Source organism: Cydia fagiglandana, chromosome 24, assembly GCF_963556715.1.
Source record: "Cydia fagiglandana chromosome 24, ilCydFagi1.1, whole genome shotgun sequence".
In the NCBI taxonomy this organism is placed as follows: Eukaryota; Metazoa; Arthropoda; class Insecta; order Lepidoptera; family Tortricidae; genus Cydia; species Cydia fagiglandana.
This window is the reverse complement of record NC_085955.1, coordinates 9,818,917-9,841,258: the sequence shown is the minus strand read 5'-3', so window position 1 is coordinate 9,841,258 and position 22,342 is coordinate 9,818,917. Positions and strand designations below refer to the sequence as shown.

The 22,342-nt window shown below is 38.8% G+C and overlaps 2 protein-coding genes across 4 annotated transcripts in view; one reads left to right on the top strand and one right to left on the bottom strand.

Annotated features, from left to right (window-relative positions):
- The window catches only part of LOC134676386 (U4/U6 small nuclear ribonucleoprotein Prp4), a 35,531-nt gene extending 32,839 nt beyond the window's left edge, over positions 1–2,692 (bottom strand). The window contains exons 1-4 of one of the 2 annotated variants that reach the window (XM_063534763.1): positions 2,335–2,692; positions 1,927–2,036; positions 968–1,062; positions 249–407 (exon numbers count right to left, since the gene is read on the bottom strand). In XM_063534763.1, coding sequence (XP_063390833.1) covers positions 249–407; positions 968–1,062; positions 1,927–2,036; positions 2,335–2,500 — 530 coding nt within the window. In that variant the 5' untranslated portion in view covers positions 2,501–2,692. The remainder of the gene's footprint in view (positions 1–248; positions 408–967; positions 1,063–1,926; positions 2,037–2,334) is intronic. The other variant, XM_063534762.1, reaches the window with a different exon arrangement.
- A 305-nt stretch (positions 2,693–2,997) lies between these two features.
- Positions 2,998–22,342, top strand: part of LOC134676375 (U4/U6 small nuclear ribonucleoprotein Prp3) — a 65,568-nt gene continuing 46,223 nt past the window's right edge. Inside the window, exons 1-9 of one of the 2 annotated variants that reach the window (XM_063534739.1) lie at positions 2,998–3,153; positions 3,220–3,349; positions 4,040–4,361; positions 5,437–5,617; positions 7,678–7,764; positions 8,223–8,344; positions 9,052–9,243; positions 10,115–10,242; positions 15,340–15,518. In XM_063534739.1, the coding sequence (XP_063390809.1) occupies positions 3,222–3,349; positions 4,040–4,361; positions 5,437–5,617; positions 7,678–7,764; positions 8,223–8,344; positions 9,052–9,243; positions 10,115–10,242; positions 15,340–15,518 (1,339 nt within the window). In that variant the 5' untranslated portion in view covers positions 2,998–3,153; positions 3,220–3,221. Of the gene's footprint in view, positions 3,350–4,039; positions 4,362–5,436; positions 5,618–7,677; positions 7,765–8,222; positions 8,345–9,051; positions 9,244–10,114; positions 10,243–15,339; positions 15,519–22,342 lie in introns of both variants that reach the window. The other variant, XM_063534738.1, reaches the window with a different exon arrangement.

The window sequence follows — 22,342 nt, the reverse complement described above, 5'->3', positions numbered from 1 at the left end:
CACAGGCAAACCCAAACACAATTAGGTTTCGTTGTTTTATCACAGAGTTCCTATGGCCACCTCCGATCTCCATCATAGGAAACTCGATGACACCATAATATTGCATTGTCACCCGACTTACGTATGTATGCAAAATTTCAGCTCCATTGGAAACCAGGAAGTGGATTAAATTTAACTTGCAAGATTTGATTACAGACAGACAGACAGACAACGGTCAGGTGAAACTAAATAAAAGCTGGTAAAATTACCTTGCTTTTGCCCTCGGTAGCGAGTATTTAGCGATCCAGAGCCTAGCTTCGCGTAACTCTTTAGGGCCCTCGTGGTACCAGGTCCCTTCGCGTCCCCTGTCTCGCTCTATCCTAGCTTCCTCCTCTTCTAGCTTCTTATGGATCGCGTCTTCGCCCAGGCTGGAATAGTCAGCTTGTATATGATGATAATGATCACACATGTTGAATTTTATAACAAAATCTAGTAATATAGATAGCAAATAAGCAATTTATCACTATAATGTGGATATTAAAATAATATATGGAAATAATACAAAAATACAGGACTGAAAGTTTCAAAAATTTAAGTTTTTTTTTTAACTTCGAAAAAGCCACAGCATTAAGTTAACTTCGAAAAAGAAAATAAGTAAGGGAACAATTCAATTCGATTTGGATTATTTTAGGCTTTGGACAGAGTAGCATGGCGGTCTTTGGTGTCGGAGGCCAAGATCCACGTCGTTGCGCCACATCAGTAAGTTAACTTCGAAAAAGAAAATAAGTAAGGAAACCATTTGATTCCTTACATTTTATTTAAAAAAAGATTGTACAGCAACTATATACATAAACGCAATATTTCACCGACAAAAATGCAATTTTCTTGTTTTGACCATACTTCAAGATGTGCTCTCAGTGACCTTGACGTCACGTCCACTTATCGTTTTGTTAGGGGCGTTTAACAGAATGAACAGAAGTAAACTTACTAGCTAAGCAGATCGCGGAGGCGCACGCGCCGCTCGGCGGGCCCCTCGCCGAACAGGCACACCGGCTCGCCTAACTGCCGGAGACTCCTGCGCACCTGAAATTATTAAATTTAACTTATAATAAACTAACAACCATCTTGAGCGAATGCAAGGTGATCGGGTGGTGAAAAGAGCGTTTGAGCGACAGAACACCGCCCGGTCTTGGATGTTTGAGCAGACTAGTAAAGGAAATATGTAAGCCAAATTAGCCCCGGCTTGCCGCGCGTGTTTGCATATGCACGTTTGACGCGCCGCCACTGCTACCTCTTTTCCTTTTCTTATGGCCTGTGAACCAGATCATTATCAGTTCAGTTCATCAATCTTCTGTCTATCTATCTATCTATCTAGCCCCTTTGTTCTGAGTTAGAGTATATCTCTAATCTCAGTGTGCCGCTTGGCAAAGGCCTCCTCTTGCTCTTTCGATTGAGGTCTGTCGTGGGCCACTCTTCTTCAGTTCGGGCCCGCTCTGAGTTTGAGTTCATGCTCCCATTTTACTGCACACCAGTATTCTCCAATTGTCCGTTCTCGGACACTCCTTAATAATTTCTTATCTTTTGCACCTAACTCCGACTTATTTGCCGACGAAAGTCATAAACTTTTTAAAGATTTTTTACGTTTTTGCGAATCAAACATGTAATAGATAGCTTATTAATCGCTTTATTATTACTTAGGTACTTAATTTTACTACTTGATTTTACAGTGCATTGGTGTTAGCTGTAATGCTGTAAAATTTGATTTCAATAAATATCAATATCAATCAATATCAATATCAATTTTGTTCGAGGTCTCCTCTGGCTCCGTGTACAGCCTCTTGGGTGCCAATCCGTTACGATCTTTCTCCATTTTTCCTGCCTGTCTCTCAACATGTAGTACCTAGTACTATTATTTATTCTGTTACAATGTATACTAAGTAAACTAACCTCATCATCGTCTGTTGACACATTCAGCTGCCGGGCCTTCCGTCTGCGCTCAAACTCCTCCAACAAAGCCTTCTTGTCTTTGGACATCTCATCCTCCAGATCCATGTATTCTGGAAATAGGGTATTATACTGTATTTAAAATAAATTATTTTACACCGTGCACGAAATAGAGCACCAGATAATTATTAGAAAAACACAGGAGTTATTTTTAAACACAAGTTCTATTTAATAAATCCGATAGAAATATAAAAAGTAGGATGTGCCCCAAATGGTAAAGATGGTACTGGGTATATAAGGTCTACACTTTACAGCATCACGCTGTAGGCAGCAGGCAGCCCAACCACTAACCGCCTAAAGCTAAAACCAATATGTTTTAAAATTACATTAACTTACAACACCGGTACTCACCATTCGAAACCTGGATGTCTCCTAAGTCTTTTCCTCCAGTATCCTCCACGCCTTCTTTGGCCGCGGCAGCCAGGGCTGCGAGCCGCGCCTTTTCCTGTTCCTCCAGTGACCCATAGTGGACCTGCTTGGTTCGTTTCACTAATATTACATCTTCGTCGTCAGACATTTCGAGGTTATGTTTGTGCAGTGGTTTGTGCACTGAAAACGCTTCAGATAATTTCAGAGAATCAGATTGAGAAATACGTTGTGTTCTGAGTTGTTTTTAAGACAGTGTCAATGCGTAAACAGTTTAATTACAATTATTTCACGTTCGTAACAATAGCAAAACCCAAACTGGCAAATTGTTATGTCCACAGATAAGATAAGTTAGTTTCTTAGTGATGTCATTAATTAAGTGTACATTCGATTATTTTCTGAAATCGATTAGTCGAAGTCTAAATTTATTATATTATAAGTTATAAGAGTTATAAGCAAAGAATATAATACTCACTTTATAAGACCTTATTAATAAAGCTGGCATTATTATACTACTCTTTGGCTGGCATGGCCTCGGCTCGCCGATTTCACTAATTATCAGGTCGCACATGATGTGTATGTACATTACTGTTCCTACTTGCTTATGGTTTCCAGTCCAAGCCAAAGGTAAAAAAAAAACAAATCTTGTTTACGATTACGTCAAAGTCGTCAAACGTTTATTTTTGCAATTGCGTTGCTCATATTTTCGTCCGAAAATCCAATAAATCCATTCCACCAAGTAAAACAGCGTCCGTCACGCTTATTTCGGCATTACTTACAAATGGCTCCGATCTTGAACCGAAGGTACTGACATAACCTCAAAATTCTTATCGTCTTGAGTTCGGTGTATTGGTGATTTTGTGTTGTCAGAGATGGCGACGCAGCTGTCCCGGCGCGAGGTGGAGGAGCTCCGGTCGTCGCTCGACCGCGCCATATACAGGACCATCGGGAAGTCGGATAGCTCTCTTCTTTCGACTGTTTCCTACTGCCTGACTAGCGGGTGAGTGGCGTCTTCCTAATACTTGTAAATATTATGACTTTTCTTCTTCTTCATGTTAAGGGCTATATAAGGCTCCAAAGCCTATGTATCACTGCGATCATCCCTGATCTATTGTGATCGCCACCTACTACAACTCTCGATCCAAACCTGCAACTTCAAACACCTGCAGGATCTTTTTGATCTCGAGAGACTTTAACTCCAATATGTGTCCGCCCAGGATTAAGTCACGAGTACGCATTAGGCAAGGGCACTCTGTGAGGGTGTGCAAGGGCGTCTCCTATGCCTCAAATATTATGACTGCCGCATCTTCAGAGGTGGATGGAAAAGGAGGCAAAATGCCCCAGCTGTCTGGCCTGGAAGGGACCCAAATTTGTGTGAGAGTCCATTAACACAGGCCTGTCATTGCTCCCATTAGTTAGTCCCATTCAATGAATTTGTGTATAATTGATATTTGTTTTATTACTATACCGATAGGGGTATTCTGGATTTATTATGGCACTATCCCTTTCGGATATTGACCACACTCTCAAAAAACTCGAATGTTTGAGAGATTTTTGAGAGTGTGGCCAACGAAACTTCGTAAGGCAAATTGTATAATCTAGACTCTAGATTATACAATTTGCCTTACGAAGTTTCGTACTCTCTAGATTCTAGAGAGCCCCTTAATAACATATTTTCATAACATTCCAGATATGAACGCCGAAAAATCATAGACAAAATATCATCGCACATAGATTCAAAAAAAGCAAGCAAACTCGCCGACAAAATTATAGCATTAGCATCTGAACTGGTATCCTCTTCAAAATCCTCAAAACGTAAGCATGAAGAGCGAGATGACAGGAAAGAAAAGGACAGCAAGCGTTCCCGGCATGAGGATAAGAAGGAAAGAGAAGAGGATAGAGAGAGGGAGAAGGATAAGAATGGGAATGGTGTGGAGGTTCTACCGTTACCGGTGCAGGGGTCGGAGACTATCGGCTCGAAGATTACCGGGTTAAGTGCTGATCGGATTAAGGTAAGAATATTATATTTTGTGTATTAGTTTTAATTTTACCGTTTCTAATTATAAATATATAAATATTGGGGACAATCTTGCATATTAATTAATTGTATAACGGGATTTAATCGATTAAATTTTACGATTTACATCCGACGTTCAACCTTACAGTTAAATTAAAATTAGCCCCAAACAAAGAAAGGTTATATGTAAAGCCGTGTCTAGAAATCGCCGCGGCCGCGCGAGCATTGTTGGATCGCGGCAAACCGCTGTATTTTGACGAGCCAATTTTGGCGCCATCTTGAAATATAGCGCGGCAGCCGCGCGCGGCAGGCGATCCGACGATCGACCACATTATATCAAAAAAATACATAATTCGGAACGAAGGATAGCCAAATACGTAGAAAAATAATCTGTTGCGATAATCACTACATTTACTGTTCCGTAGAAACTTATTTAGTGCCGTATAATTTAATTAAAGTACGACACTTTTCATTATCCATGTATGCTGCCACGCGAACCAACTGAAATATATACACACCAGTGTTGGCCGAAAGTTAATGCAAATTGAAAATGCTGGCAATTAACTATTATAAATTGAATCGTAAACTGTAATCGTCCGTTACGGTTTAAGGTTCAATTTATAGTGGTTAGTGGCCAACATTTTCAATTCGCATTAACTTTCGGCCAACACTGATACACACCCGTCCCAACTGCGCGCGAACATTCCTTTGCCGCGCGTCGAAAAACCGACAATGAATGGTTCTATGCGCGACGCCATGATCGAGTTGGCGCGCGAGCCAGTCCGGTATCCATTGCGCGTCTCTGCCGCGCGAGCCAATATTCGATAGCTTGCCGCGCGATATGGAGACGGGCCTTATGCGCGGCGCGCTCGAGCGAGCCAATGATCGAGTTGGCTCGCGCGGCAGCCCGGTATCCATTGCGCGCGGCTGCCGCGCGACCCAATGTTCGATAGTTTGCCGCGCAATATGGAGACGGGGCTTACTATGAGTACTAGAGAGAAATACCTATCTAACGACCTAAATCTAAACTCTATTGGTTTTGGGACCATTTTGACGTAAAGTCCTTTCAGGTGATGATGGCGAACGCCCAGAAAGAAATAGAGGAACGGAAACGCGCTCTCACCGCCATGAAGGGGGAGAAGGCGCCCGTAGCGGCCGCGGCGGCCACGGCGCAGCAGATAAAGGCGACTTTACCCTCCAAGACCATTGCGCCGCCGGCAGTCATCAAGCCGGTGCTGTATTCCAAGCCAGGTGAGGACCACACCCCGTTAAAGATAAGATAAGATATATTTAAAATGTATATTTGTGTAAGTAAGTACATAAAACACTGATTTAAACTTTCACGATTATTAAACATTATTAAGTTGCACAACGGGACTTAATCGCGTATTTAAGTTTTAAGATTTACCTCCGACGTTTCGAGGACGGCGTTGTTCCCGTGGTCTCGGAGAAGACTGGCTGAAGTTGACATCAACATCTTCTAGCCGCGCGAAATCTAAAAACATACGGGATTAAGTCCCGTTGTGCAATTTAATAAGTATTTAGAGCACTATTGACATGAAATAATACGCGGAGATAGGGATGATGAATATTTACCTACATATAATTAGAGAAATATTTACAGTTGGATTAGCAAATAAGATTTGGGCTTCCGCGTTGTACAAGCAAAATTTCGTTGTGTCGGAATGACATTGACGTAGATACGTAGACGTAGACATGCAGCCGGGTTGTGGGCAGCCAGCATTGCGGTGCGCCACAAGTACATACAGGATGTCCCAGAATTCGACGTCAAGCCATAAACGGATGATAGACCAAGTCATAACAGTTATCATAAAAATACAAAAAAAAATCCAACCCATGTTCTTTAAAAATTATGGTCACTTTAAAAATTCACTAAAAAATCCAATCCAAAAAATTTAAAAATTCACTAATTATTCAAGATTACACAATAATAAAAAAATTAGAATAAATTATAGCATTTGTAGTAACAAGAGTTAAAGAACCATTACAGGATGTGGATTTTTTAGTGAATTTTTAAAGTGACCATAATTTTTAATAAACATTAGTTGGATTTTTTTTTTGTATTTTTATGATAACTGTTATGACTTGGTCTATCGTCCGTTTACGGCTTGACGTCGAATTCTGGGACACCCTGTATAGTATCACAGATGTAGTCTCGACTTGTCATATCCACTATTTACAATCCTGCACCAAACTAACAGTCTCCGTTTATCCCAATGGTTGACTGGTAGAGAATGCCTCAAGGCGTTAAGTCCGCCAATTGTAGTCTGTGTAAATTTGTGCAATAAAGTTTAAATAAATAAGATAAAGATAGTTTATTATTCAAGTAGGCATATTACAATGCGCTTATGAACGTCAAATAAAGCTACACCGGCTCCAACCCTACACCTCTGCCTCGAGAAGATTTAAATCCCCCCTCAATTGGAGGAGGGTATCCCAACATAGGACCGGCAACAAACTCGGCGGGACACATCTTTTCAAAACATTACATCTTATAATTAACATGCATTACGAGTAATTAAGAAAAAATACAATTTAAATTACTATAGAATTCATGCAATTACATACAGTGGGTATTTTTTATCAGTGGTGAAATTATATTGAAATGCAAGGGTTGGCACTCACTCCCCCACCGTGCGGGTAAAATTCCGCAAGCTATTCGGTAAAAGTACGCTTACATAGACGCAGACGTAGATGCGCCTCGGCTACATTGCCTCGGGCGAGCACGTCTACATCAGGGATGTTGCGGATGCAGTTTTTTGACATCCGCGGATGCGGATATTTAAAGCTTCACATCCGCGGATGCGGACGTCAAGATTTGGTACTTAAAAACGTCAAATATTAAAATTTTAGCATTATTTATTTTAAAAAAACGACGTCAAATATTAAATTTTTAGCATTATTAATTTAAAAAAAACGAAACGTTTAGTATTTGAGCAAGGATATAGGTGCGTTTTATTTAATAAACAGTAACTTGGCCGACTTTTCGGGATCTAGACGATTTCGTTATATATAATGACGAAATTACCTAGTACTTACGCCGCCGGCGCCGCCGCTAATACGTTCCTGTTACCGACTCGGTCGACATCCGCATCATGCGGATGCTCCGCTTCGATTTTATGCGGATGCAGATGCGGATGTTGAAAATAATGCGGATGTTCCGCGGATGCGGATGCGAATATCCGCAACATCCCTAAGTCTACACAAACCGAGCTCTTCCGCGCGGCGCTTGCCTCGAGAGGCGGCTCGTGGTGTGTGATAAAGCGTTAAAGCATTATGTTTTGTTGCAGATGCCTCGGCCGCGCAGAGCGCCGAGGAACTGGAGAAGCAGAGGAAGATAGCGGAGCTGCAGGCGCGCATACAGAGGAAACTGGCCGGTAATTACATACATACGAGCATTCATACTTAATATAATATATAGGTATCCCTATACTATACAGGGCGTCCCACGGCTATGCCATATGGAGTGAAAGTACCTTGAATATTGTAGATGGAACATTTTACTGGACGAAGACATAATTTTAATCTAAAAAAAAACAATTTAAACTGCATTCATACACACATGGTTGAATCGGGAATCGAACCTGCTATACGATAAAAAAAATACCCTGTAGCTTTATCATACCGATCGAAAGGCGTCATCACAAGGATAATTTTTTGCTAAATAACATAGTGTCAGAAATAAAAGGAAGACCATGAATTTTAACACTGTACATAATTAGGCACTAAAACTCGAGTGTGGGTTTATGAAACGAACGCAGTGAGTTTCATAATAGTATCACACGAGAGTTTCATTATGTAGCAGTCCCATAAACCAGTATTAACTGTTCACCAGGAGGAGCGCTGGCGGGTGCGGGCAGCTCGGGCCCCGCGCCGCTCATCCTGGACCGCGAGGGCCGCACCGTGGACACGGCGGGCAAGCGCGTGCAGCTCACACACGTGGCGCCTACCCTCAAGGTATACCCCCACACACCCCACATCCATACATATAATCAGAGTAACCTATACATTACAAAGATAAATTAGATATATAGTGTGGAAAATATTTATACATTAGTAACGCATATTATTTTCGCAGTCAACATCTACAGTGTGGAAAGATAAGTCGAGCCATGGAGGGAAAGTACCTTAAAACCTTAAGTTCTTTTATTTTGAATATGAAACTAAACTAAATTTTTTGAAATTACATTGTCTCGCCCGGGAATCGAACCGATTTAAATTAAATCATCTTTGTCCAAATTGAAACGTCACACTCGCTCGTGACATAGAATAATACGAAATATGCACCCCTGAAAACCTAGAAAACGACTCCAATGGTTGCAAATAGCGCTGTTCTAGCGTAGGCAAAAAGTTGAAAATGTTTAAACGATTTATTTTTATGATTCGGGCATTAGGTTGCATTTTTAACGGACTAAAAGAAGCAGGTTCTATGCAAAAGAAATCCTTATAGTTTTGGAAATTATAGTTATTCGTACCGGAAGGCGCAGCGTGGGTAGACTCCCCACAAGGTAGACTGATGAACTGTTAAAGGTCGCGGGAATCCACTGGATGCGGGTGGCGCAAGACCGGTCATTGTGGCACTCTTTGGAGGAGGCCTATGATCAGCAGTGGACGTCCTCTGGCTGATATGATGATAGTTATTCAAAAACTTTTTATGTTTTCAGGCCAACATCAGAGCGAAGCGTCGCGAAGAATTCAAGGCCCAATTGTCCGGAGCTGCGACCTCTGAGCCCGTCGGCGATGCTTCCTGGATGGACCCCCGGGTCACCGTTAAGCCCCCAACCCGCACGCGACGCGCGCTCCGCTTCCACGAGCCTGGCAAGTTCAGGCAGCAAGCCGAGAGGCTCAGGATGAAGGTACAGTGAATATACCACATATTTAATAACACAAACGGGTCTACCGCGATATAATTTCATTGTTTATACCAGGGCTCTCCGTTTGGAGAAGCGACGCGTTAGAATCCGGCCCGCCGACACCCAAAGCGGAGCCAGGCTCAAAAAAGTTTGTAGAACCCTGGTTTATACCTTACAAGTTACATTCCGACGTTTCAGCTGAGTTGCACCAGCTGTGGTCACGGAAAGACTGACGGAGATATTATTATAGATAGAATTAAATATGTGTACAAAACGCGAGAGTTTAAAGTGTTATATTACAGTGTAATTTTATTGATACAAGCATAGATAAGTATTAAGCATAGATTGCTCACTCCATACATCAGTTTTGTTACCGAAATGACTATTATTTTCGTAGCCGACATCTAGCGTCGAGTAGCGGATTTATCAGTACCGCTACTTGACAATAGATGTCGCGACGGGGATTCATCCTACAAGGAAATTATTAAAGCTAAATGAAGGTCGTCCATTTTCTCTTCTGGATACGTTTCGTTTGACCTTGGTTGCTGACGGTGTGTTATGACGCCGTGGAACTTTCCACATGTCGTCACCGTAAAGACGGCTCTTTGCGTCCGCTACATGACGGCCGCTATATGACGGCACCGCTTTCCTAGGAAACCAAAGCTTAAGAGTCATCGACAATAAGGTCCTTTCATAGATAAAAAAAAATTAGCCTGTATTCGTCCCACTGCTGGGCACAGGCCTCCTCTCAAGCATGAGAGGGTTTAGGCTATAATCCTCACGCTAGCCTAACACGGATTGGGGACTTCACATACACTTTTTAACTTCTTTTTTTTTCATAGATAACGTCACAAATATTTTTCTTATGTTTCAGGCCCAGCTAGAGAAGCTACAGAACGAGATATCGCAGATCGCGCGCAAGACCGGCATCTCATCGGCCACCAAGCTAGCGCTCCTCGCCTCCGACAAGACGGACACCGATTCCGTGCCCGACATAGAATGGTAACTTGCTCGTACAGTCAACTGCAAAAATATGGGTGCACAAATCATCTCAAAAATATGTCCCATAGCTTTTATGCAATAAAAACCAAGTCGCTTATATACTAGGACAATCATTCATAATACATACATTATCATTAAGAATTCCATTATAATTACATAAAAACAAAATCTTACAAAATCTACACACAATTATTATTTAAATAAATTAAAACTTTTTGGCCAAATCCACCAACACTATCCGCAAACACGTCTATATGTGGGGCGTCGATGGACATGGCATTTAGTATAGCCAGGGCCCTCGCGGCAGGCGCGTCCCCGGCGCTTGTGACGCGACGAGCCGCCGCGGGCGCCTCGCCGGCAGCGCGCACAGCCACAAGGGACAAGGGCGCGCATTCGGCACAAATAAACCCAACCTCTTCAACACACACGAGTTATTAACTGTACCGTGGAGAATTCCATAGTAATGGATCAATAATAACAGTTTGCGTCTGAGGTTAAGAGTGCTGAGTCCCACACTCTTTGGGATTAAGAACTTATGGGACATATTATGTGTTCCGTCTCTACGTCAGCGATCTTCATTGAGAGAGTAACGCGATCGTTGACCGATAGATGCCGCTAGCGGCTATGTAGTCGCTCCGCCCCACGCCGTGACGTAGTTCCGCTTCCCCTCCCTGCGAACCGTTGCTCGCTTCCCGCTGCTCGCCGCCGCCATGACATTGTTTCGTCGACTGTCTTGACCGATGGTTCGCAAATATTTTCTGCGTATATTTTTGCAGCATGGTGCCTTAACATTTTCGATCCAAAGCTCGGTCAATTAAATAGTAAGATATAACAGAGATCGCTATTATTAGTCTTTTGGCGGTCTCGCGATCGAAGTCATCGAACGGTGCTTTTCGATTCTACCCATTTTTTTCTTGCTAAATTAATTTTCACATACCATGCTGCTAAAATCGTTACCGTTAACTTGCATTTTCGAGATCGAAGTAGGAAGTGCGTCAGTAGTTTTCGTTAACAAGTGGGTTTTCGTAGGATGTTACTGTCATGGTAAATTATGTAGCTACAGTACATTTACTGCCATCTTTCGATAGAAGATTAAAACTGTTAGAACGCCATTTGACTTTCCAATGCCAATCACTTTTTGACATGTGTCGTTTTACCTTTCCGGTTTGAAAAAGACTATAACAGGGAAGATATACATATTTCTCTATAGTATGGTTGCAAACCATATCATTGAGAAATCTGTAGGCTTAGACAAGACCGATAACTCCGTGCCCGACATAGAATGGCTTCGTTTTTTAGCATTAAAAAAAGGTGAACAATCTTGATGTGTCACTTGAAAATTAAGTCACAGCGAGTATGTAACAATTATAGTGATGGGTCGTTACCAGTAACTTACTCAAAGTGGGAATATTCCCGGTAATGCTACCAGTAACATTACCCCCGATCGGTAACATTGAGAAACTTTGGAAAAATTATTAGAATTGTATATCTTTCTTCGTGTTAAATACTTAAATAAATAACAATGCTATTATTTACAGTCATATAACAGTCAAGGATTCTCTGAGAGAGTAAATTCCCAATGTTACCGGTAATATTCCCAATATTACCAGGTATTTTTCCATAGTTACTGGGAATAATACTATCTGGAAATAACGATAAAATAATGCTTAACTGTGTAAAATTAAAGAAAATATGTGTATAAATCAGTTTAATTATTAAAATATAACAATCAACATTTTGTATAATAATGATTACAGTTTTATGTAAAATATTAATTAAATTATTTAAAATAAAATGAGCTTTGTACATTTTTTATAATAATACAGATCATGATCAGGTACACAAATCAACAACTAAAAAGTTACAAAAGAGCTTATTTACTATAATTTACATTAATAAAAATATTTTACTTTCATATTAAAATAGGGACACAAATCAACAACTATAAACTTACACAACAGGTTATTTAGTATAATTTACATCACTAAAATATTGTATATTGTTATTAAAATATTAATATTCAATCTGCAGATAAAACGTCATTAGATGTACTTGAATCTAAATCTTCCACATCTTCAACGTCTGAAAAATCATCTTCAGATTCAGAAGTATCAGCGTCAGGAATATCCTCATTGGTCGTAATACTTCGGTCTATAGGTTTTTGTGATGCTGATTGATGAGACAATTTCCAGTTATGGGATATATATGTCAATTTTCCCGCTCTGTTTGTCTTCAACCGATTCCTTCGTTTCGTATGAATGTTGGAAAATGTAGAGAAGGACCTCTCTACCGCTGCAGAGGTGGCAGGCATGGTTAGTATTTTAACAGCAATTTTACCTAAAGCTGTATGGGAAAATAATGTTTCCCACCATGTGACTGGCTCTGTAGTCGCTGCCATTTTCCACACAAAATCCTTTGCCCAGATGTTTTTGTGAGTCTTGTAGTCAGATAATTCCATTAATATATTAGTTGCTTCATTCCCAAAATTAAATATGATTTCGCATCCATCAACATTTTCTTGATCTGTTAATTGTCCTCCTTGATTCTTCGGGTCCAGTATTGTCGCTGCAAAATGGATAGGTTTCAGAGCATTTGCCTTTCGTTCTTCAAATTTCGCTTTTAAATCTGTTAAATTATTTTCAAGAAGATTTGTCGTTTGGTAATTGTTAAGCAATGCATCTAATTCTTTAAATGCTTTGTAAACTAAGTGTACTGCGAAATAGTCCCCTTCTAGAATGAATATCCATTGGACTATGGGGTCTAAAAACCATTCCAGGCTGCGAAGCTCTGTCCATGTGTCTTCGTTTAATATTTTATTTTTGTATGGTCTTAAAGATGTTGTGGATTCATTTATTGTGATATTTTGTAAAACAATTTTTGATTTTATAAAGCTTTGAAGGCATGCTAAATAACTGCCCCATCTTGTTTTAACTGGTAACTGAAGAGATGTATTGATACATTTTTCTTCCGCAAGTCTTCGGAATTCTGCTCCAAGAATATGAGATCGTGTAACTGTTTTTATAACTCTCACTGTAAATGCAAAAATCCGACGTATTTTCATGATTTTTAATAAGTCTCCAACAAATAAATGTAGGGTATGAGCCAAACATCCTGTCCATATAGTTTGTTCATATTTGTCGTGCAAGAGCTTCCCAAATCTGACCATGTTTGCAGCATTGTCTGTGACAACTGCAACGAACTTTGACGGGTGAAACTCTTCGATTATGTTTGTGACTTCTTCACATAAATATTCGGCTGTATGTCTTTGTTCCTTTGTTTCTATAAATTTGTAAAAGTATGGTTTCGGAGCATAAAGAATCACATTTAAAATAGATTCTTTTCTTAGGTTAGACCATCCATCAATGGATAAGTGAATAACACTGGCTTGATTGATTTTGCTCACTATGTCACTCTGAACTTCTGAATATTCTTCATATAATAGCGATGTAGCCAATCTCTTTCTCGAAGGCAGACCGTATGAAGGGTTCATCAAATGAAATGCTTCTTTCCATAGCGGGTGCTCGAAATGAGAGAAAGGTGTGCCAGTTACATACATTGCTCTTGCAACAGCTTTATGTATATTCATCTGAAACAATAAGCGTCAAAAATATAATAAACGCCCTGTACCTTAAGAGTACTAGTGGTTATATTCGCAATAAATAAATACCACGCTGTCCTGGCCATAGTTTTAGCTAGTCATATTTAAAAAGAATCACCACGCTTTTAGACAATGATCACTTCATAACAGTGAAAGAGTCGTGGTATTTATTTGCACATGGCCATTAACTTATTTTGTTTATATAAAATAACAAAATAAAATGTAAATGATAGAAATATAATGCAATTATTCAGTATGAGCAGTCTATCGTTTATAGCAAAACCATTGATATGGAATTTATGAAAAGAGAGTCAGTTTTTTATGGTACGATCCATATTAAGATAAAAATATATTTACCTGCTCATCTTTGTCCATCAATGCTGGTCTTACATCTCTTGTATGTTGCGATGTAGAGACACGGTCACTGTCACTTGATAGTTGAGTGTCACATAATGTTGTTGATTTTTTGTCATATTGTCTAAAACTCTCCTTTACATCTTGGGGACTCTTTTTACATTTCAGAATATGACATGCAAATTTTGTTGCGTTTCGAAAGTTGTACACAACACTGCAAAAGTTGCAAGTGAAACTTTTTTTATTGTTTATAGTATTTTGGGTAAAATGACTATACACTTGACTTTTTGGCTTCATTGTAACATATCCAGTCCTCCATCCACTAGTTATCACCTTACCACAAATAATACGTTCACTCTAACCCGTGTTCTAGATAAGACTAACCCCCTGACTAGGGGTCCAGGTAACAATTGAGATAAGAAACAGATTGAGTGAAAGAGAAAACAGATGCCAAGTGTGAAAGAGAAAGACATATTTATGTACCTACATAACTCGTTGTACTATGATAATAACTTTTTAACCTTATTTTATCTCATAGAAATCATTACTATCATCAGTTTCGTATGTTACCACCTTTTGGGAATGTTACTGGTAACATTGGTAACTTACTAGTAATATTCCCAAATGGAAACTTACTGGTAGCGGGAATGTTTCCACAGCCCATCACTAAACAATTATGTAGCGTATTAGTACATTACTATACAAGTGCGAAAAAAAGGCATTCGCACAGGAGGGTATTCGCACATGTATCATACAAAGTTTTACATTACCTATGGCCCTTTAAATTTTCGACATAGTCATGTAATATGCTAATCATCGCACTAGTGTGGTAAAGTATCACCATACGTACTGTAAAGTTCATCATCATCATCATTTCAGCCTATATACGTCCCACTGCTGAGCACTTCACATTCACATACATCTTTGAATTTCTTCGCAGATGTATGCAGGTTTCCTCACGATGTTTTTCCTTCACCGAAAAGCTAGTGGTAAATATCAAATGATATTTCGTACATAAGTCCCGAAAAACTCATTGGTACGAGCCAGGATTTGAACCCACGACCTCCGGATTGAAAGTCAGACGTCATATCCACTCGGCCACCACTGCACTGTAAAGTTAATTTTAGTCAAATATTTTTTGCCAGGTGGGACAGCGTGATCCTCATGACGCCGGAAGAGCGAGAGGCACAGTGTGCGACCAGTGCAGAGCAGAGCCAGCACCGGGTGACGGAGTGCAACACGGGGGAAGACGACATCGTGAGGAACCTGAACGTGCAGGCCGTCACCAACCTGGTGGAGCACCCGCAGAGGCTGAGGCCGCCAAGTGAGTACCATACATTTAGCTTTTAAAAGACTTATTAGAAAGATTATTCAAACTTTTTCGCTAGGATCAATATGAAAAACCGGGCAAGTGCTATAGTTCGTTTTTTTTAGCATTAGAAAGAACTTGCAAGAAGGTAAGCGATCTTGGCATGTCTTTTAATTGAAAAACGATTTTTAAAAACTAAAAACTATTACTTATGAAAGCAGAAGAATATAAATGATCGTATTAGATTCATAATTGTTACATATTTGCCGTAACTTATTTTTAAAATGTGTTTTTCAATTAAAAGACACATCAAGATTGTTTACCTTTTTTCTAATGCTAAAAAAAACGAGGTATAGTCGGACTTGCGCACGAAGGGTTCCATACCATAATGCAAAAAAAGGCAAAAAAAAAAACGGTCACCCATCCAAGTACTGACCCCGCCCGACGTTGCTTAACTTCGGTCAAAAATCACGTTTGTTGTATGGGAGCCCCACTTAAATCTTTATTTTATTCTGTTTTTAGTATTTGTTGTTATAGCGGCAACAGAAATGCATCATCTGTGAAAATTTCAACTGTCTAGCTATCACGGTTCGTGAGATACAGCTTGGTGACAGACGGACGGACGGGCAGACAGCAGAGTCTTAGTAATAGGGTCCCGTTTTACCCTTTGGGTACGGAACCCTAAAAACGATATTAAAGGGAGAAAATAAACTCTAGGTATATAATATATTTTTTAATAATGATGCTAGCGAAAAAAGTAGCACTTTATAAGAAATCTTAAATAGATTATTTACGTAAAATATATTTTATTGCTGTGGGCTACCGTTTAAGACTTATTTACGGAAAACTATAAAAAAGAACCTTAACTCCCCCCCTCCCCTAACATTTAGCTTCACCCCTTCGGTACTTGTAGTATGTTGTTGAATACACCATTCCCCACAACTATGCCAAAATACGCGACTACACATATTTCCCCCGTTTTTAGGGTTCCGTACCCAAAGGGTAAAACGGGACCCTATTACTAAGACTTCGCTGTCCGTCCGTCTGTCACCAGGCTGTATCTCACGAACCGTGATAGCTAGACAGTCTAAATTTTCACAGATGATGTATTTCTGTTGCCGCTATAACAACAAATACTAAAAACAGAATAAAATAAAGATTTAAATGGGGCTCTCATACAACAAACGTGATTTTTGACCAAAGTTAAGCAACGTCGGGAGGGGTCAGTACTTGGATGGGTGACCGTTTTCTTTTTGCTTTTTTTGTTTTTTTTTTTTTGCATTATGGTACGGAACCCTTCGTGCGCGAGTCCGACTCGCACTTGCCCGGTTTTTGTTTTAGGGTTCCGTACCCAAAGGGTAAAACGGGACCCTATTACTAAGACTTCGCTGTCCGTCCGTCCGTCCGTCCGTCCGTCCGTCTGTCACCAGGCTGTATCTCACGAACCGTGATAGCTAGACAGTTGAAATTTTCACAGATGATGTATTTCTGTTGCCGCTATAACAACAAATACTAAAAACAGAATAAAATAAAGATTTAAAAGGGGCTCCCATACAACAAACGTGATTTTTGACCAAAGTTAAGCAACGTCGGGAGTGGTCAGTACTTGGATTGGTGACCGTTTTTTTTTTGCTTTTTTTTGTTTTTTTTTTGCATTATGGTACGGAACCCTTCGTGCGCGAGTCCGACTCGCACTTGCCCGGTTTTTCCTTCATTTGGTGGCCTAACTTGACGTTAGATGTTGACTACGAAAATATTAGTGAGCACTCTATGCTTATTATTTCTCTATGATTGGGTGCAGTTCTGTATACTTCATAATATTATAGAATTATAAGTAAAAACACGAGTTCAATAATAATTGCTTTATTGTGTCGATTATATCAATCAGATATGTATATTAATAAAATAACATTTGAAGACGGCGCCTTTTTCTCAAGCTGTAAAACAGCATACCCTAAAGTGTGATATCCCTGGAGCAAGCGTCCATAAGCTATGTATTCTCTTCCTATCACTCGGGTATCAAATTTTATATTTCTTTTCATAGCATTTTGGAAAATCCTGATACATGAGGACCTGTTTCACGTTTAATACGATTTTCGTGTAATACACCTTTTTACATTGATCAATTCAACTTCTTTACATAAATTTTTTATCCGGCAATTACGCTTTCTCGCTTAAGACACCCTTTTAGCCTGGTTCCTCCTGGCTCTCAGAAGGGATTTCCATTTTCCAGTGATTCTCTAGCACAAAATATATCTTTTGTTATATTCGGTTTGTGAACTGGTTTAAACTTTATTCTTTTACGCATTAATTGTCCAATCTGGGTTTAAATATAATTATAGAGAATTTCGAATTTTTATAATAATATTATTCTGGCACTTCACTTTCTTTATAACATTTTAACCCCACTCTTACCCTGCCCTTTGGACATTGAGATAATCCAAACACAACAGCGGCTTCCGTGCCAGTTGTAACATCAGTGTTCCTATAATGTCTTATTATTGGCTTCATAATTTTATAATAAATGACATTATTGCGCGCATAATTTTTATTATTAACATCAGAATCCCAATCATTTGCATTATTGCCTTCGAGACTGAAAGGTGGCTTCGGAATATCAGTTATTGCAATTTCATTGATATTATTACGCTTATAATTTTTGATTATATCTGTTTTTTCCGTACCTTGTCCTCCTAAGGCACAAACACCACAAATAACTAATATTATACGAATCATTTCACTTGTTGTTTCTTCACGTAATTTCTTGGTACAATATGTTTGTTAATAAGTGTGTACATGTAGAAGTATGACTTGATAATAACTGCTATTTTAATGCTTATAGTCTTATCTGTTGACCCACGCTCACCTTGTTTATCTCCATACAAAAAATGATGTCATTTCCAAAAAAATCCTTTTTAGCTAAAGCGTACAAGATGGTCATGATGGTACGGCCAATGTCATTTGATATTTATTAATTATTGATTTTAGTTTAGTAGGTAATTTTGAATAGCATTATTAACAGTTTATAGAAACACGAATTTCATTCCTTTTTGAAGTGAAAACTTCTTTAGCGGCGCTGGGCACTTTTTGAGGTGGGGAAAAAAATGATAAACTCGAGACAGCGACCAGCGTGACCGTAACGTTTAGATGGCATTTTAAATCAATAAACAAAAACTCAATGACATTACATGAAAAAGGTTCTAATCTTGTACGGGTTGAAATACGAGGATCTCACAGTTACACTAACTTTATATCACTCAAATATAATTCAATAAAGCTACATCTTGATGAAATCGCTAATAGAAGCGAACTCTAGTACTGGTGAATAAAACTCAAAATATCATGACCAAATATATTTAGATGCGAGGTCTGCAAGGTAACTTTACAATTTCTATTCGAATTTTAAACAAGCTCACTGACCAGCAATTTCGGAACTAAAGTTTTTCAATAGAAAGGAGGATGGGTCAATTATACATAGTGCTGCAGACATTTTGAACTAGTCATTGAGTTTTCACTTCTGTCGGCACTCCCGGAGTTGTTTTTTTTACTCATAGAAGCACTTTTTGAAGATACGAGAGATGATGTCATCTTGGGAATGTCATTAGTGAACTGGTTCTGGCCAGTGTAAAATACTATAATTACATACCTATAGTTCGTTTTTTTTAGCATTAGAAAGAACTTAAAAGAAGGTAAGCGATCTTGACATGTCTTTTAATTGAAAAACGGTTTTTAAAAATCAATAACTATTACTTATGAAAGGAGATGGATATAAATGATCGTATTAGATTCATAATTGTTACATATTTGCCGTAACTTATTTTTAAAATGTGTTTTTCAATTAAAAGACACATCAAGATTGTTTACCTTATTTCTAATGCTAAAAAAAACGAACTATAGATGATATGTGCAGAAAACTGGTTTGGTGCGGGTTGAGCTCCAATAAGGATAATGAGGTATTTGAGCGTTTCTTTTTATTTGCCATTTTTAGGGTTCCGTACCCAAAGGGTAAAACGGGACCCTATTACTAAGACTTCGCTGTCCGTCCGTCCGTCCGTCCGTCCATCAGTCTGTCACCAGGCTGTATCTCACGAACCGTGATAGCTAGACAGTTGAAATTTTCACAGATGATGTATTTCTGTTGCCGCTATAACAACAAATACTAAAAACAGAATAAAATAAAGATTTAAATGGGGCTCCCATACAACAGACGTGATTTTTGACCAAAGTTAAGCAACGTCGGGAGTGGTCGGTACTTGGATGGGTGACCGTTTTTTGTTTTGCTTTTTTTTTGTTTTTTTTTTTGCATTATGGTACGAAACCCTTCGTGCGCGAGTCCGACTCGCACTTGCCCGGTTTTTATTTATTGTGACCCTTTTTGCCACTTTTGTGTTATTTCTAATCAGAATCACGAGCTCTTTCGATAAAAAAATGTCCCAGAGTTTTTTTCCTATTGTGTTACCACTTCTCCATACACTTAGTATGGCGGTAACAAAAAGGAAAGTTTGAAAAGTGTATGGATATGGACATTTTAGGACACTTTTTTTCTCCTATAAGGATGAAAAGGGCTCGCGATCCTGACTAGAAATAACACAAAAGTGGCAAAAAGGTCACAATATATAACAATGGCAAAAAATAAAAGAAACGCTCTTTTATTGTTTGAAAAAATAAGGGTTGTTATATACCTTGTATTATTTATTTTATTATTTGCTGCAGTACCGGTAGAAATATATGTAGATATGCACCAAGAAAATGTCAGCCTAGTTACGGTTCATGGGGACAGCCACCGACAGGCAGACAAACATACAGCTGAAGCGCCATGGGTATCGACCGGGTACCCTTAGGGATAATTTGTGTACGGAACCCTTTAACGGTTTATCGTATATTTAATTCCCTATTAAACCCTACCCTATCCTATTATTATTAGGTTATTGTAACCTATTTCAGTCAGCTGCAGAGATAGTTTCAAAACAAATTTCAATGCAGGGGGGTCAGCTATCTCTGCAGAGCTCACCATACATATATAGGGTTACTTTTTTACCGGTACAATAAATTTTACCACATCATTGGTATCGATAATAGATCACATTGCACACATTTTTTTTTTTTCGCATCAATTAATTTATCCTTCACCAATTTAGTAACTTCTGGTTGCACTAATTACAAGGTGTCAACGGTATGAAATCGCGCGCGATGACGTAAACAAACAGTTGCCAGTTCGTGCGTTTGCTAATTGATGCGTAAGGCATCCACATTTTCTAGTACTTTAGCGGATAAGTTCGGGCATTGGTATTTTTGTTTTTTTGTTCCCAAATAGTAGTAACAAAGAATGCTGGTATTTTTTATTTTTGGCAACAATTACGTATGTTGATTTATTGTACTGGTAAAAAAGTAACCCTGTATAAGCATGATAGATGCTCTTAAACTTAACACATTTACTCGGGTGCCTCTTCTGGCCAGTAACACTTCAAACCCACCCTCACTTTGCCTTTGGGGCATTTTCTTATCCCCCCCAATATAAAACTTTCGACCGTAGTATTTTCAGGTTCGGCGTTCCTATAATTTCTTATTTTCGGCTTCACTGCAGAATACCGATTATTGCGCGCATAATTTTCATTATTAGCATCAGAATTCGAGTCGTAAGTGTTGTATCCGGCATTATTATTTACATAATTCAGATTATTTTTATTAGAATTCAATCCTTGGTCGTTTATTGCGTAGATAATAAGGTCTCGTTCTTGGCGATGTGAGAATTTACCTTGTATATTAATTGCAGACTTGGTATTATTATGTTTTTCTTCATTAATTGGCTCTCCCAGCACATTTAGTATACACATTAGTAATGCCATAACGAATAACATATTGTTTTACTTCGCTTTTTCCTGTTTATCTTTAGGAATTTAAATATTATTCACTCTTGTCTTCTTTCGCTAGTTTTATATATCTTCATCTTTAGTATAATATTTTAACAAGAAAATTTCACACTGTCAAAGTTAAAAAGTTTAAAAGTCCATATTTATTTCATTAAAATCTTCACTGATAACCATTTAATACTTTCTTGTTATATAATTGTTGATTAGTCTTTCTATACCGGGTGTGGCCTGTAACACGAGCAAATAATTAAAACATAGATTGTACTCCTCAAACGGTGACACTTTTGTTCAACAACTTTTAAAAACAATGAAGTCTATGAAGTATTTAGATTCCCTATTTTTCATACAAAATAAATATTATCTTCAATGGACGCCATCGCCACGCCATATCATTGTGATTGACGCTGCTTGTCACGCCTTAAACATAACAAAATTCGCAATACATTGCGTCTTAGAATAAACTTTAAAGTTTATTAAAAATCAAACCACAAGTTATTTTTAAAAGTCGCTGAACAAATGTTGGTCAGTATGAGGAGTACAGCCTACAGTTTAATTTTTTGCTCATATTACAGGCCACACGCGGTATATACTTATATCACTTATTTTATTCTACCCGAGCACTTCAGTTTTAAAAATTGTCCGTATTTTAACCACTTTTGTCTTCACTGATTTTAATAACTTATACCACTTGTACTGTAGCGATTACAAGTTTATAATGAACACACATTAATTATTAAATTATTATCGGTATAATAAACAGTATAAATAGATAATACAACAACAAGTGTGCTCGGTAACGAATATATTATAAATGGTACATAAATAGATAAACCTGTTATTGGCGTCGAGACACTAGGTCTGTGGGGTAGGGGGTAGGGGGGCTCGGGGGCTCCACAAGGCGCTCAGCAAACACCTAAGGCAGGCCACAGGTGACCCTCGCGCAGGCGGCTTTCTCGTACAAAGATTGGC